At 41.9% G+C, this 15,825-nt stretch overlaps 2 protein-coding genes across 2 annotated transcripts in view; both read left to right on the forward strand.

The window, feature by feature from the left end:
- Positions 1-6,301, forward strand: part of csmd1a (CUB and Sushi multiple domains 1a) — a 75,274-nt gene extending 68,973 nt beyond the window's left edge. Inside the window, exons 4-5 of the mRNA XM_039605296.1 lie at positions 464-658; positions 6,090-6,301. Of these exons, the coding sequence (XP_039461230.1) occupies positions 464-658; positions 6,090-6,301 (407 nt within the window). The remainder of the gene's footprint in view (positions 1-463; positions 659-6,089) is intronic.
- Positions 6,302-12,608: 6,307 nt separating this feature from the next.
- Positions 12,609-15,825, forward strand: part of csmd2 (CUB and Sushi multiple domains 2) — a 162,206-nt gene continuing 158,989 nt past the window's right edge. Inside the window, exons 1-2 of the mRNA XM_039605940.1 lie at positions 12,609-12,683; positions 12,925-13,004. Of these exons, the coding sequence (XP_039461874.1) occupies positions 12,994-13,004 (11 nt within the window). The 5' untranslated portion in view covers positions 12,609-12,683; positions 12,925-12,993. The remainder of the gene's footprint in view (positions 12,684-12,924; positions 13,005-15,825) is intronic.

Below are 15,825 nucleotides of genomic sequence, written 5' to 3' on the forward strand. Positions count from 1 at the left end.
TGGCTGAACTTCCTCTGAACTTGATTTACATAATAATACATAATTAGTCAAGGTTCTACCAATAGTGAGCGTGCTCCTTTGCATGCACCTACATGATTGCACAAGCAGTGATGGTCAACATAGCGTGCTCAAGTGACTCCCCTGATAGGTAAAACAGCACTTAGTGCATTTGCAATTTCTTGACTATGTTAACTTCTGTAGGAGCTCTGCTACTACATGTAACTATGTGTACACATCTCAGAAGATATGATTTTATCTGTTTATGTGTTTGTTTTGGAAAGATGTTGCTGCTTGGGTCAGAAATGTTGCCATGAACAGATGGCTCTGTGTGTCGTTATCTGTCATCAGACTTTCCCTTGTTTTCTGGCCCTTGGCAGTGCTAACGTGATGCAGTGCCACATACTTTACCACAACCCGCCTCGTTTACTGTCAGTTTTCTCTCCCCCCCCCCCTATTTCTACAGCTTTGCCCAGCTACACTTGTGGTAATCCTGGAAAGCTACTCAACGGCCACCAGCAGGGGTCTACTTTTAATATCGGGGACAAGATCCGCTACAGCTGCAGCCCGGGCCATGTTCTAGAGGGTCATACCACCCTGTCCTGCCTTGCCACTTCAGCTGGTACTGCTGCCTGGGATTTCCCCCTTCCTTACTGCAGAGGTAAGTAGGAAGCTCAGCAGAAGGCTGTCTGTTATAAGGGACCTTTTGGCTAAATTTTTACATGTTAATTGAATCTGTTTTAAGTGCTTTTGCGTGAACTCTTCAGAGATATGTGAGATCTTTCATTTATTTTTATGGAAAAAAGTGCATGCTTTGTTTAAAAAAAAGAAGAAAAAGAAACAGTAAATCTGCTTTGGTTATAGCTACTAGTTGCTATAAAAAATAACTGACCTTGTTTTTGGAATGAAGAGCAATCAGCCTCTCTCATTTAGTCTTTCATCCACCAGGTGGATGAAACAGCTTCTCCAGCCCACATGCACTGACATACAGTATATTTACACATGCCTCTACATGACCTGACACTGGTTTTCGGTGGTTATTCTGATATCTTATTTACCATGGCAGGACCTCATGTGTTAGCTCCCAGTCAGGCGCTCGTGCCAGTTGTCCTTCCCTCGGAGTTAGCAAGCACCCCTGCGGCAGCGACACCTGCCAGTGCATGTTGTCTGACACAACATGAGGATTCTTGAAAATACTTACACTGTAGGCAAAAGTGACACTATAGTACATCAGTTTACAAGATTGGTCTTTGAATAAAAGATTAATTCCTAGAAAACTGCTTGACCATCTATATTCATTTGCTTTCTTGTGTGTGTGTGTGTGTGTGTGTGTGTGTGTGCGTGTGTGTGTGTGTGTGTGTGTCACTGTGTCCGTGTGGCCAACGGTTTGTGTCAGTGCGCCTGCTGAGCAGACCGCTGAGACTCTATGCCATCTGCAGCCATGCCGGGAGTCAGGAAGCCCACATAGGAGCACACATGGCTGGGCACCACGCGCCAGCACAGTCCCCCCACCCGCACTATCACACGCAGGCACATGCACATGCCTTTTCTCCACATCAAAATGGGAGATTATTTTGCATGCATTTCAAAATATAAATAATTTATATTTTCTTGACGATAACTTTGTCCCCTCTTTCATTTTTTTTGCTTCCTAGAGAATTTCTGTTTAGACCCCATTTCGGCTTTGTCAATCTCCTCACCCCATTCCCACCAAGGCTCCATCCTGGGGGGGAAAAAAATCACTCAAGCACTCAAGGATGTGATTATGTCACCTTTTCAGCAGAAATTACAAGCCAACAAGTTTAGAAACTGGCAATTTCCCCTGTGATTAATTGAGGTCTCCTGGTGCCACATAAAAGTCAACGTGTACACCTGAGTGCTCCTTCATAATGCATAAGTGTATTGTTAATGTCACTCCAATTATAGAGCCTGCCCATATGTGCTAGAGCAGAACTTGCACTGTACTTTGGGAGCGGAGAGAACATTTTGGCACAATCACCATTCTGGACACAGGAGAGGACCAACGTGCCAGCACTGTCGGGCCAAAGATGATAAGCCAGCCGTTGATGACACAGATAATGTTTTACATTTCCTGTCTTGTGCCCAATTTGTTTTTTTCTTTAGCTGTGAAAAATGTCATTGCTTATCATACGAGTACACTTATAAAGGATTTAACATCAGTCTTTTATTCAGATTTTGACACCCTTTCCATCTCCACTGTCGCCCTTTTCTGAGCTTTTCTGTGCTCAGACCAACGCCTCATCTCTCTCTCTCTCTTTTTTTTTTTTTGCTGCATATCTTTCCAGAAATAAGCTTACTTCTGACAAGTTGTAAATGTCAGTGCATATACCTGCAGCATCACACACTGACACAACTTTTTATGTTTGGTGTGTACGCATCCATTATCCTGCTTATTCCAAAGACACTCTGACTTTTAGTTGTAGTCGGTCACATGTAATTAGAAAGTCCCAGATATAGCTTTCATGATTTCTGCTGGTCTTATATAAGGATTGATTTCTGGATGCATATTAAACACTAATGTTTTTTTATAGCTTGCATGCATCAGTCATGCTTATGTCTTATATCTTGCCACGACTCTCAGAGCAATCGAAGCAGGTCCTAACATTTAATAGAGAACCATGACATCCTAAGTGACAGGCTGAAAAATGCACTGTTCAACCGTGGGAAGCAGTCTGACAGTCTACAACTGACTGAAGAAAAAAATTAAATAAGTTTCTGCACACCTCACATACTGAACGGTTCAGAAGTTTTTTGGGGAGGGGGCTTCGGTTTCATATGCTCTGTGGGTACAGCCCGCTTTGGCTCCGTTGTCGTACAGTGCTTGCATCGGCCGGCGCCGGCCGCAAAAATTCAGAGAATGACGGGGAAAAGTCAAGGTGAAGGCGAGAGTGAGGAGTCGGAGACTTCCCTTCAAGTGTGAAGAAACAGTCCTGCGTGGAATATCAATGCACTTCCTCATCCTTTTTTCTGTCTGCATTCTACTTCCTGTCACTCCAACTGCAACGATCACCTCTCGCCCCTCCCGCCGTGCGCCTCTCTTCTCTCTTCATCGTCCACTCTCCTCCTGCACTTTTCCCTTACCCAGCCTCGCATGTCACCTGTCATCCTCTTCATCCCCTTCTTCTCCCCCTTGTGTCGTAGTTTCCCTCCTATTGAGGTTCACACCTCACAGGTTTCCACTCGTCCGTACACTCTCCTGCCCTCCCTCAGGGGGAGTGCGGTGGTGACAGGTAGAGTGGATGATAGACAGGGCCAGACACTTTTGATCTCCTCCTCCCTTCTTTACCGCCACACACAGCTAGTTGGCCACTCGATATAATGAACCCCACACCGCGGTGATGCAGATATGTCCTCAGAGACACTCACACACGCACGCATACACACACACCTTCACAAGTACTGTGGAAGTGTCGTTCAAAACTTCTTTTGACGTGTCCCCTCTGTTCACAGATTTGTGAACTGATCTAGAAATGAAAGAAGGCTGTATTTCAGGCAGTGTCACATGCTGCATTGTTCACAGCTGTAATAAACATATCAGAAGCTGGCACGGGGAGTTATCCTGCCAACATTTTAAATGCATGCTTTATTATTTAATGGTCTCCTTAAAGCAGCGTTGAGGCGGGAAAGAGTTGCTTTGATTAACACAAATCTGAATTAATCAGAATTTAATCACTTTCCTCCACGTTGCATTAAGTTGCATCACGCAGCTTTCCCCGCTTCCTGACGACTGCAAAAGCACTGTAGGGCATTTTGAAATCCTATGACTTCTTTCTCTCTGGCCTATGGCAAAAATTGCAGACAAAGGAACAATATGCTGTAACTCACTGCACAATTTCATGCTCCTGAGCTTGGAAATATGCAATTTAGCTTGTGGCAGAAAGATAATGTGTGGCCAAAAACTAAAATTAAATTAAAAAAAAGAGGAAAAAATATTATTATTATTATTGTTACTGTAAATTGCCAATAAATAAGGCTAGGAAGCCATATCTGTTGCTGGTCAGTGGTTCCTTGTTGAATCCAGATTCGAATTTAAAATCTTCACATAATCGTTCGTAAATAATCAGGCTTATCATCTTAAACACTTTGCTCTCAGACTGCTGGCTTACTTGTGGTTCTTATGGTATATAATAGGCTGCTGGGGGCTTTCCATGACGCACTGAGCGTTTCTTGGCTTATCACTTTTCACTCTCTATGTTAAAAGTGGTGAGTAACCCCCAGTGTACCCCACCTCTAATGGGTCATGGCAGATGGCTGCCACTCCTTGAGCGTTGTTCAGCTGGAGGTTTCTTCCTGTTAAAAGGGAGTTTATCCTTCCTACTGTTACCAAGTACTCATTCACAGGGGGTCAAATGATTGTAGGAATTTTTAAAAAATGAATTGAACCAGTTTTATGATGCTGGTCAACATCTTTTCTCAAAACTGTTTCAAGATAGTTTGTTTCTTTGGTGTCATGGAAACTGAGGCATCTACAGACGCTTTCATCTGTAGATGTGTGTGTGCTGAAGTTTTCTTGTCCTATTAGCTTTTCTTCAAAATGCTCCAAAAACTTAAAAGTAGGGATGCACCAATCGTGAAATTCTAGGCTGATGCTATAAAACAGAAACTTGGCTATGACTTAAAGCCAGCAACATTTAACATCAGACACTGGCTTCAGTAATTGCCTTCATATTTGTTGGCAGTCCTGTATCAATCAATATACTGGAAAATCCGTAATTAAAAGTTCTCTTCTTACTTGATATTCACCATGTATATCTTATAAATGTATTCCTAACAAGTGGAAAGTTTACAGTACTGCCTAGGTTCTTTTCCAAAGAAATGGACTAAAAAAGTTAAAGAATATAATTTTGGGAGATGTTGAAATAAATCATATAATTGCTGTCATTGGAAAAGTTTCCTTCCAAGACCCTGACAGGAGAATAAAAATATATAAATAGTGTCAAAAGGCTGTAACAATGTTTGAGAGGGATTTTTGTCAATATGAACTCATTTTGTATAAGCCAGAAACTACCCCATCAGATTTTATTATGATGGCTTCAACGGTCAAACGTGACCTTTAGCTGCAGTTAAGCTGCAGTTTGTTTATTAGCGTTTAACTTACCTTGCTCGCCAGCTGCTTGCCAGTCTGTACACTAGGGTTTCCAGTCTCCTCATATCCCTTTGTGGCATCTCTGATTACCAATAGCATTGGTGTGGGCAGCATGGAAGGTTGACATGCACCCCTAAGGTAGTGCTATCCACCCTCCATGACGCACAGTGTGTGTTCCCAAACACAAAGAAATAAGGCAAGGATGAAAGACAAACACGCAAACCAGGAGTTTATTTCACACTTTCAGCATGAAGTAACGTTTTGATGGTGACTTTCACCGTTGATAGATTTAGCTTAGTTAACGGAAGTGGATAAATATCACCTGAACAGCTAAAACAGTGTTAGGTCAAAGCATTTTTTGTCCTTACCAGTTTTTTCCCACTTTGTTTTGTCCTTCCTTTGTAAAATATCTCACCTGTCACTCCTGCACTCTTCAGTTGCGGTTCCCATACACAGTGGAGAACCGTGGGGAAAAAACAAAAAAGTTAAGGAGACGAGATACATGAACGTGTCTGCAAACACACAGTCACATTACGCTGTGATTTAAAAAATCAAATCAGCAGTCACAAATGTCCTCCTGTTTTTACTCATTTGATGATTATGATGGATCAAGGTAACTGTTCCAAACACACACACAGACACACAATAACTAAAGGTCGTGTAAGTCCCTGAATAAACTTGTGTTGCAAGTACTGGTTATATGTAGAGGGTGTGGTGTGACACTATAGCAAGGCAGATTTAATTTGTTATCAAGCTCATAGTAATGCTATCAGTTTACTAACTATATAAAAATCGCCTTGAGTGACGAGTTGTTGCCGATCACGTCGACCAACGTTAATCCCCACCACCATTGTCTATCTGCGCAACCCCTCTGTACACATTCAGCGATCCGTACACCTCACACTCACGTGTCTGTGATTGTTTTTGTTTTGCAACGAGTTTTCTTCTGATGTTAATTCTCTCACAACTCTGTTTCTCTCTGCAGCGGATGACGGATGTGGAGGGACCCTACGGGGCCAGAGTGGGGTGATAACTACTCCCAATTACCCATCTGAATATAACAACAATGCCGACTGCACCTGGACTGTGCTGGCTGAGCCGGGAGACACCATTGCCCTGGTTTTTTCTGACTTTCAGCTGGAGGACGATTATGACCTTCTGGAGGTCAGCGGCACTGAGGGTTCTTCGCAGTGGTGAGTAGTCAGCTTGCGGCATTTATCTGGGGAGAGAGCTGAGAAGGGGGGAGAGGTAATGCACCACCTGCATGCAGGCTTTTTGTTCAGGTGGTTGAATGAGCGTGGTGAAGTATGGTTGGAAGTGGATTGGTGTTACTGTGTGTAGGTCTGGTGGAGCTGGATCATAGCGCTCTCCAGAGTGTTTCTGGTACTAGCTTCAAAATGAAATAGGGCGATAACAGTAATTTGTTTGATAGGCAGCACCTAGCTTTTATATTACAAACTCAGCCTGGGTATATCATATGGTCTGTGGTTCTAAAGTGTAATTTGAACACTCAATCATGGTCACACACTCGCACTCATTCTCTCGATTACTCAGTCTCACACAAATACACATGCTCGGCTCTAATGATGAAGAGATAGGATGTCCTGGCGTCAGCGTGGGTCTCTCACCATCTGTGGCAGCTCCTCCTCTCTCTGACAACTCTCTCAGCTCAGGAAGTAATTAGAGAGCTCGATTACCACCGCCAGCCGTAAAGTGTTGTTTCACCCCCATTCTCGCACTCGCGGAAACAGAGAGAAGCCCATGTGAGCACAAACGGTCATGTACGCTAAAGCATTCACACTTTCAGCTACACTTTAATATATTTTCACTGCTGCTTAAAGAATTGTTGCAAACAGATGTATTCTTTCACACATACACACCGGCGTTTTATGCCCTCCGAGACCACACATAGCTAAGCTTAGCTTGAAAAAAAAATATATTTATATACTGGTTGAATACAGGTAGATGCATTTTTATGCATCAGGAAAATCTGCCATGCTGCCTCTGTCTCGGATATAATATAAAAATGCAGGTTTAGTTTCAGGATCGTGTCGGAGACAGACAGCTCAGATAAAAAAAGAGAAAGACAGAAGACTTTGGAGTTAGAGCCACAGGCAGTTGGCAGGAAAGGACAAGGGGTAGCACTGGCTGAGCTATTTAACACTTGAGACACAGACTCTGAGAGACAGAGAGGGGGGAAAAAAAGACTGTTGATAAGGGAAACAGGTTCAGGAAGAATATATGAGAAGTCATCTCAGAGTGAGAGGGCCCCAGGAAACCTCACGTCGGTTTCACTCATTCCTTTAGTAGTTAAGCAAAAATACTTCCCAAGAAGGACTTGATTGACTCTGAACTGAAAAAATTCTGCCTAGTAGTCTGATATTAAAGTCTCTTTGAATCTTTGCTTGGCCAGTGGAGAGCTGATCGCTTCCTGGGCTCCCACAGACAGCCGCCTGACTGTGCTTCTTTTGCACATTTTACGATGTCATCAGCTTCTTGTCCTAGACTTTGATTTGCTCTGTGTTGTCATGGGGAGGCGCCCAGTTCTCTACTGGCTGTGTCATCTTTCTGGCAGTTGTTGCCAGTGGCGTCTATGGTAGTGCACCTGCAGCATGGCTTTGCTGTCTTAAAGAACAAGGAAGAGCAGAAGGGAGTAAGTCACTAGAGAGGAGGCAGAAGGGCTTTGGCAAGCGATGGATACCGCAAGTCACAGTTGATCATGCACATTGGAAGGAAAAGGAAGTACAAGAGACAGAGGACACAATGCAGACATGCTGGCTTGCCTCTATTGTTTCACTTTTTTTTCTCTTGTTTTGCTAGCTTAAGTTTTACCCACATACTGTACCACTGATTTGAAAAAGTTTTGGCTATTTTTTCCCATTTTTAAAAACTCACCAGCCCACTTTAACTTCAATGTGTCGAGGTAGTGAGCGGGGAGCACTAAGGATGTGGAGAAAGTGAAGTGAATCACAGCGAGTATTACTATGGAAGAATGTGGCTCGGTCTTATGAATTGCATTTTCTGCTACATAATGTTAGCAGCTGGGTGCTGGTTTACTTATGGAAAAGATAGCAGCAGGATACAATATGGGAAGAAGATAAGCCGTAGGAGGTGATGTGATGCTCAGGGTGTTGTTCTGCTGGTAAACCTTTGGTCTTGGAATTCATTTTAATGTAGCTTGGGCACCAACCTAAGCATTGTGCATCCTCATGGCAGTGGTTTTCCTTAATGTGCCTGGCCAAAAAAACCTTTCAAGGATGATTTGAGAAGAGGGTTGTAACCTCGTGTGTTTGTGTGAAGCTCAAAGCTTCTTTCTCAACAACTCTCCAAGAAGAGGACAGAGATTATTATTAATGCTGTGGCTGATTGGTGAGGACAAAAGAGGGATGCTATGGTACAGCAGTAACGGAGTGAGCAGACACTAGTGACGGCATGTGAAAGGAAGGGCAGGACCTTTGAAGAACAGGGTGGATGTGAAGTTGAGAGATGGGTGCAAGGATTGAAAACTCGCAGCTGGTGGCCAATTAGAGAGGTCAGGCTTGGCTGTTTGATGATGCTGACCTAAAGCCTTTCTGCTCTCAGTGAATGAATGGATCAGTGAACCTTCAACTCAGTGGGGCTTGACGGTTGATGATGCGCTCTCTCTCTTTTTCTCATCATGCAAATACGCTCTCTGATTTCATAACACTGGTGTGTACACAGCTGCTAAGCTTAAAAGCTGTTTCTGTATTTCAGATCTTATGGTTCCAAAGTGTCATGTCGCTAATACGAGAATACTTGTTTTTTTGTTTTTTTTACATTTTTCAATCTTGTATTGCTTTCCATTGGCTTTAAGAAATATATCACTATAAATGACTGGTATTTGCAAATGACAAGAATGCTTTCTTGTTCTTGAGTGGGTGATGTCGGTCTCCCTCTATCCGATTGCAACCGTTGTTCAATATGTGGGAATCTGTCTGAACCTTATTGATTGATACCTGACTGACAGGTTCATTGATCCGATACAAAAAAGAAGGGCCAAGAGTTCAGGGTCAAAACCATGCTTCCCAGATCGATCCACAGCCTTTCAAACTAAAGCAAGTGAAGCTTGCATGTTCTGAGTTTCTTCGTTGCGCTCATGTTTGTCTGTATATGTGTTGCTAAAGGGAGAGAACGAACCACAATTAACACCATCAGTCACCAACAAGGACGTCACCTCTGTGAATATCTGAATGTGATCTTGATGGGATGCGATCTTGTGCACAATACCATCCTGCACTTTAATTGGCGGTTCCACGGAATTAGCATTCTGAAGAGGCGGCAGGAAAAGACAGCTCTGAACACCAGCTTCACAAGCTGAGATGTGCATGTGGATTGAATGTGGCAGCGGGAAAGGGCTGGTAAAAATGGCAAGTGAATTAGGTGAATTCTGCCTCCGCTCAGCGGTACCCTGACAGGACTTCTTCACTGTTGCTTGCCCAGGGGAACACATTACTCTGCTATTACACTGTTTGCATCCACATTGATTTTCTTCCCCATCACCATCCACTTTGAGGCAATGTAAATAATGCCCGATGGTAACCAATTGCCAGATCTTCATTTGCCCACTAGCTACTAAGTGGAACTCACAGCTATTTGACTTGTAATTTTCTTAGGTGCTCAATTGTTTTTCAAAGCACTATAATACATTTTCATCTACCAGCAGTGCTCTCTTGAGATGTTGAAAGGAACTCCCACAGCAGCTTGAATACTGTAAATAGAGAGTATAAAGTGCCTAAATCTGTACTTGAAAGAAGTCTGAATATTGGCTTTATTCCCTCGGTTCTACAAAAAAAGATTATGTAAAAAAAATGCCACATCACAGTTAAGCGATTGCACCATTTTTATTTATTTTTTTTTATTTAACCTTTATTTAACCAGGAATGTCCCATTGAGATTAAAAACCTCTTTTTCAAGGGAGTCCTGGCCAAGAGGCAGCAAATTTCCAAACAAATACATACAAACAAACAAGATTAAAAATTACACAAAACAATTACACATTATTGAGGCAGTCTGTAGGGCTTTGAGTTTAGTTTTAAAAACATTTAAAGACAACAGTTCAGTCAGTTTCCAGTCTTTCTGTAACAGGTTCCACGAAAAAGGCGCAGAGTGGACAAAGGCTTTTACCCAACTCTGTGCGGACAGGGGAACAGACAGCAGCAGCTGATCATTTGAGCACAGTAAGAACCACTATTTTTCCTTGTGACCAAAGTACAAATATAAGGAGGCAGCAATCCAAGCATAGCTTTGTAAATAAAAGTGTACCAATGCCCCTGTCTTCTAATGGCCAAAGAAGGCCAATTTACTCTTAAGTACAAGTCACAATGATGGGTCAGATATCTACAATTGGTGATAAACCTCAAGGAAGCATGATACACCGTGTCCAACATTAGAAGGCATGAAGAAGAAGCATTCATATACAGAATGTCACCATAATCTAACACAGATAAAAGGTTGCAGTGACAAGACGTTTTTTACTGCAAAAGAAAAACACTGTTTATTACGGAAAAAGAAACGAAGTTTCAGCCTCAGTTTCTTTACAAGTCTCTCTATGTGGTTTAAAGGTAAAGGAGTCATCTATCCAGACACCAAGGTATTTATATTCATGAACTATCTCTATGACATTTCCTTCAAGGGTGGACACCACTGGAATAGGCTCTGGGACCTTCTTTGCCTTAGAAAACAACATTAGCTTAGTCTTATCAGCATTGAGAACTAATTTTAGCTGGATAAGTGAATGCTGGAAAGCAACAAAGGCTTTCTGTAAGGTTTCAATGGCCTGAGTAAGAGATGAACCATAACAGTAAATAACTGTATCGTCAGCATAAAAATGCAAATTTGTGTCTGAGACATTTTGACCCAAGTCATTGATATATATAAAGAAACAGAAGGGACCCAAAACTGAGCCCTGTGGCACCCCTTGTGGACAGCAACAAATTCAGAACAAAGACCTTCAAGTTTAATGCACTGGGTTCTATTATTCAGATAATTTGAGAACCACGCTATTGATGTTCTGACAATCCAAGGCTGAGCAGTCTGTTTTTAGGACAGCATGATCAACAGTGTCAAAAGCTTTTGAGAGGTCAATAAAGAGTGACCACAGTACAATTTCTTATCAAGTGCCATAATAATATCATTTATCACTTTCATAGTGGCAGTGTTAGTACTGTGTTTTTCCTGAAGCCTGACTGAAATTTAGAAACAATATCATTAGAGTACAAAAACTCCTTCAACTGGTCACAAACTAGAGATTCCATGATTTTGGATAAAACACACAAATTTGATATTGGCCTATAATTAGTCAACACTGATGGATCACCTCCTTTCAACAAAGGCAAGACAAAAGCTGATTTCCAAACCGATGGAATTTCTTTGGTTTTAATTTGAAAATTAAATAGAATTGAAAGTGGTTCTGCAATATAATCCGCTGCCAACTTCAGAAAATAAGGTTCCATCAAGTCTGGACCAGGAGGTTTTCTGTGATCCAAAGCCTTTAAAGCTTTATGCACTTCATAAACACTAAAAGGTACAAAGTTAAAACGGTCTCCAGAAAACATAGAGAATTCTGGGCAAGAATTTGTTAAAAAAGTTTCTGCAGAATCAAACAAGGAACCCACTGATAAAAAGTGCTCATTAAAGCTCATTTTAAAGAAAGTGTTTCCAAACAAAACTTAAATCGACTTCTTCTTTTCTATCGTGGTAACTTTTGCAAACTCTTTCTGTTTCCCAGGTGATTTTTTTTTTCTTTCTTTATGCATCCATCTCTGACAACACATGGCTCCCTGGGAAAATGCAACTTATTTCTTCCTGTTCGGAGATCTGAGAGCCCATTGAGTTTTGATCCCTCTAGGTAACCTCCTGCTTTCTCGTCTCTGTTTTAACTCTACGCCTTTATGGAATTGAGACGCTGACATTTAGCCAGCCTATGGATTATCCCCGGCGTGCTGATTTGTGTCAGCCTGTCCCAACCTGGCGATGGGAGCGCGTCCGTGTGTGTAGGAGAGAGGCAGAAAGAGATAAAGAGTTGCCGGAGAGGAGTGCAGAACACTGGATATATTGATTGGCTGTTATGTTGACTCACCTGAGAGTGAGTGAGTGAGTGAATGAGTGGTCTTTGGAAAAGCTTTCTAAGTCTGGGGGCTGTTTTTCTTTTGTTTCCAGAGAAATGAGTGTGTTTCAGTTTTGTGGAGATAAATGCCTCTTTTTTCTCCTTTTATAAAAGACAGTGGAAAAGTTGTTTTTTTTTCCATGTCAGGGCTCGTGAGATTTCCTAAACTCAGCTGTTTTACTCGAGATGATCGTTTTCCTGCTTTGTATACAGTCACGTGCATGTTGTATTACAGCCATGAGAGTTGTTACCGTATGCAGATGTGTCATGAACATGCCAACTGCTGTTCGCCATGAGGAAAACACATTCATTAGTCACACCCTCCCACTGCGACTCCTCTGCAAAGCTGCTATTTTTTTATGTTATAAAACGGTCACGGCGAGAGTGTGTGTGGAAGTGAGTGATTGTGCGGCTTCTCCGGTGAACAGCGTTTGACTGACAGTGCAAGAAAAGGTGATTACGCACTCATGAGCTACAGAATTCTTTGCTTTAAAACACAATTATATGTACATTTGGGCACACAGACAGTGATTTCCAGCATCTGAATACAGGTCATTTGCAGCGTATGGAGGGGCATTTTGCATAAATATGTGTACTGTGACACGGTTGAGTGGGCGCTTTTTCTCATTGTGAATGTTGAATACATTTCTTATCCGTTTCCTATGCTCAGGCCTGTTTTTTTTTTACAAAACAGGCTGCTGGAGTAAAGCAAACATTTTGCTTCGGAGCTTCACCCATAAATCACCACATCGCTAGGCAGGTCATGTCACTCTGGTACGACTTTCCCTCTCAGTGTCTCCTTTTGTTTCTCAGACGTTAAATCTCGTAAATTCCTGTGTTGTTACCATAAGGCATTTTAGTGGCTGATTTTAGTGGTCTAATTTGTCAACTGAAATCCTGTAACTGGGGCTGTTATCGGAAAACCCGCGTACAGATCATCTAAGATAAAAGTAAGCTCAGGAAAATGGGTAGAAAGTGATAGATATGGCAAGTTTTCAAGAGTTGAGCTTGCCACCCATACTATATGGAAAGATTTGCCTTTGAAACACAGGCTACTGTAGATGAGTATTGGCTTTTACTATTTTTCTATTTGCCTTTTTTCTGCACACTTCTGCTATAATCACTTAACTTTGGACCATGTGGACGGAGCAAAAAGATGGTAGAGCTGTCCACAGCTTTTTGCACAGTGCTTTCATTTTTCTATATGAAGGGACAAGAATGTGATCATAAAGTGCAAATTTCACCCAGGACAGAAGCAACTGCTGCAAAACAGTTTCTGCAACATCACATGCTAACACAAAGCTAGCAAAGAAGATGTCTTGATGCGTGCTTAATCATGCTGGTAAGAAAATGTCACATGTAGAAAGCTCATTTCTTGAAAAGTGAAAACATTTCTCCCACTGAAAACATAACATCCAGATGAACAGGATCAACTTTCTGGGCTAGTAAAGAAGAGAGATTTTACAGCTTCGTGCATGCCGAGCCCAGCCACGTAGAAAATGCCTGATCTTCAACAGGTAAGAAAAGCAGTAGTGATGGTCAGGCTTGTAGCTTTACAGCATTCATGCTTCTGCAGTGGAATTGCTGCCGATCCCTGTTAAGTGCTCTTTGGGCTGGTTTTCAGCGTTGCTGTCAGTTTTGTGTTAATAATTAAATACCAAAGGAGAGATTTTTTTTTTTTTGGTCCTCATTAGGATCAGGATTTATGTCAGTGTGTGGGACTGTTGCCTGAGGTTTATACTGCTAAATGGCTATATGGCAGTGTATCTCACACCAAGTTACAGAGTAATGCAAAAGTAATGTAACCAGTGGTTTAACAAATTACTTTCTCCAGGGAATAATTAACGCCATGCATTAAGTAACAAGTAATATATAATGGATCACTTTTGGATGTGGATTTATGTTCTATTGGAAAGGCTTGTCTGCATAACTAAAGTCCCACAACTGCACTCTTGTAAACTTTTTCATTTAAAAGCTTATGGGACTAAAATGAAAAATACCTCAGGGCTAATGGTAATGATGCCCTGACACCTCAAGGATCTCACAACAGAGGCAATGAAAAGATGTGCTATCTGTCTACATCTGTCACGCCCTCTTATTTAGCTGCAGCTGTATCTCAGTTTCTCTCTATCTTACACACACATGGTTTCTTTGTTAACCTCCAGACCGTAGCTGTCTGCCTTTAAACTTTATTTTTGCCTACCAGTTGTCAAAATCTTAGCTCTGTTGGTTCCTGAATGTCTGCGCTCCCATTGTGTACTTCTATTCTATCTTTTTTTAGCTTTCTACACTCAAGCACAGTTTTGCTTATTAGCCTTTGCTTGACCAGTGGATCAATAGCTCTTGTTGCCAGTCGCTCCACTGTGGGCCTTCAAAGTTTGTCGGAGTTCAGATTTATGAGGAGCAGCACTTGGTTGAGGACTCAATCTGCAACGTGCCATTGATCAAAGCAGCATTTATGATGAAGTTTGTGCCACCCGCCAAGAAATTCTCCAGCTGAACATTATCTCCAACACCTGGTGCCATGCTGCAGATTGGCTCACCCCAGCACTCTACACCGTGTTACTCACTCTGTCACATTGCTCAGGCTAAGAGCTGGAGAGGAGAGGGCATGTTTGAGTGCAGAGAGTAAGGTTAACAAAAAACAAAACAAAGAAAAAGCTCAGCCATGGATTCTATCAACCTCCCAGGCTTGCATGTGCATACCTGTGTTTTCCCAAGGTGACTATTTCCGTTCCATTGGCAAAATTACACCTCAGCACACATGAAGATTGGTGACTAATATGCAGCTTTAATTGTCATTGATCATCTGTGTTATGTTTAAAAACAGCAGGTGCAGCAGCTTATTAGTCAATATTCCGTGTAAACCGGAGCAGCCGGTGCAGCAATGTGTCTGTGTAAGCATGTCTAGCCATGTGTTACCTCACCCCCATCCCAGTGACACCAGAGAGCACGCAGAGGTTGGAGGTAATGGGGCAGATCACTCTGCCCTGACTGGGTGTCTTTTTAGTTGTTTTTACCAAGCACTGCACCGTTGGGATCCAATATGTTGCTTTTAACAATCACATAGATGCACTAATGGCTTGTAATTTGTACACAGAGGCATATTTAAGTTACAAACATTGGCACCCTGGGCCTCCAAATGGACTGGATGTTTTTTTTAAGATATATCATTTCATTTATGCAAAAAATATTTGATAAATAACTTTCATAAACACCTCTTCCATCACGGCTTCAAGGGAGAACTTGAATACTAAAGTACTGTCCGCATCACTGCAGCAGTTGTGCCGTAGTGCATTTATGACAATAACAAAACATATTTTTGAAATAATCCTCTTATCCAAGTTTTTTTTGACAGTTTTTTAGTTGTAATCCCTGAAGCTTTTCATCCTCTTTACTTAACAGTCATGTCTGTCTTCCTTCTTCCTTCCTAATTATTTAACTAATTATATTAACAGAGAAAGGTCATCTATCAGTATGGTCAAAACCACAATTATGCTCTTGTTTTCTGTTTTTCATCATCTATCACCCCTGTGAAACTAATTGTTTTACGCTCATGTTTGATCAGATGCTTCATCCCACTGCTTGCTTTGAT

The sequence above is a fragment of the Oreochromis aureus genome, linkage group 22, assembly GCF_013358895.1.
Source record: "Oreochromis aureus strain Israel breed Guangdong linkage group 22, ZZ_aureus, whole genome shotgun sequence".
Taxonomy (NCBI): Eukaryota; Metazoa; Chordata; class Actinopteri; order Cichliformes; family Cichlidae; genus Oreochromis; species Oreochromis aureus.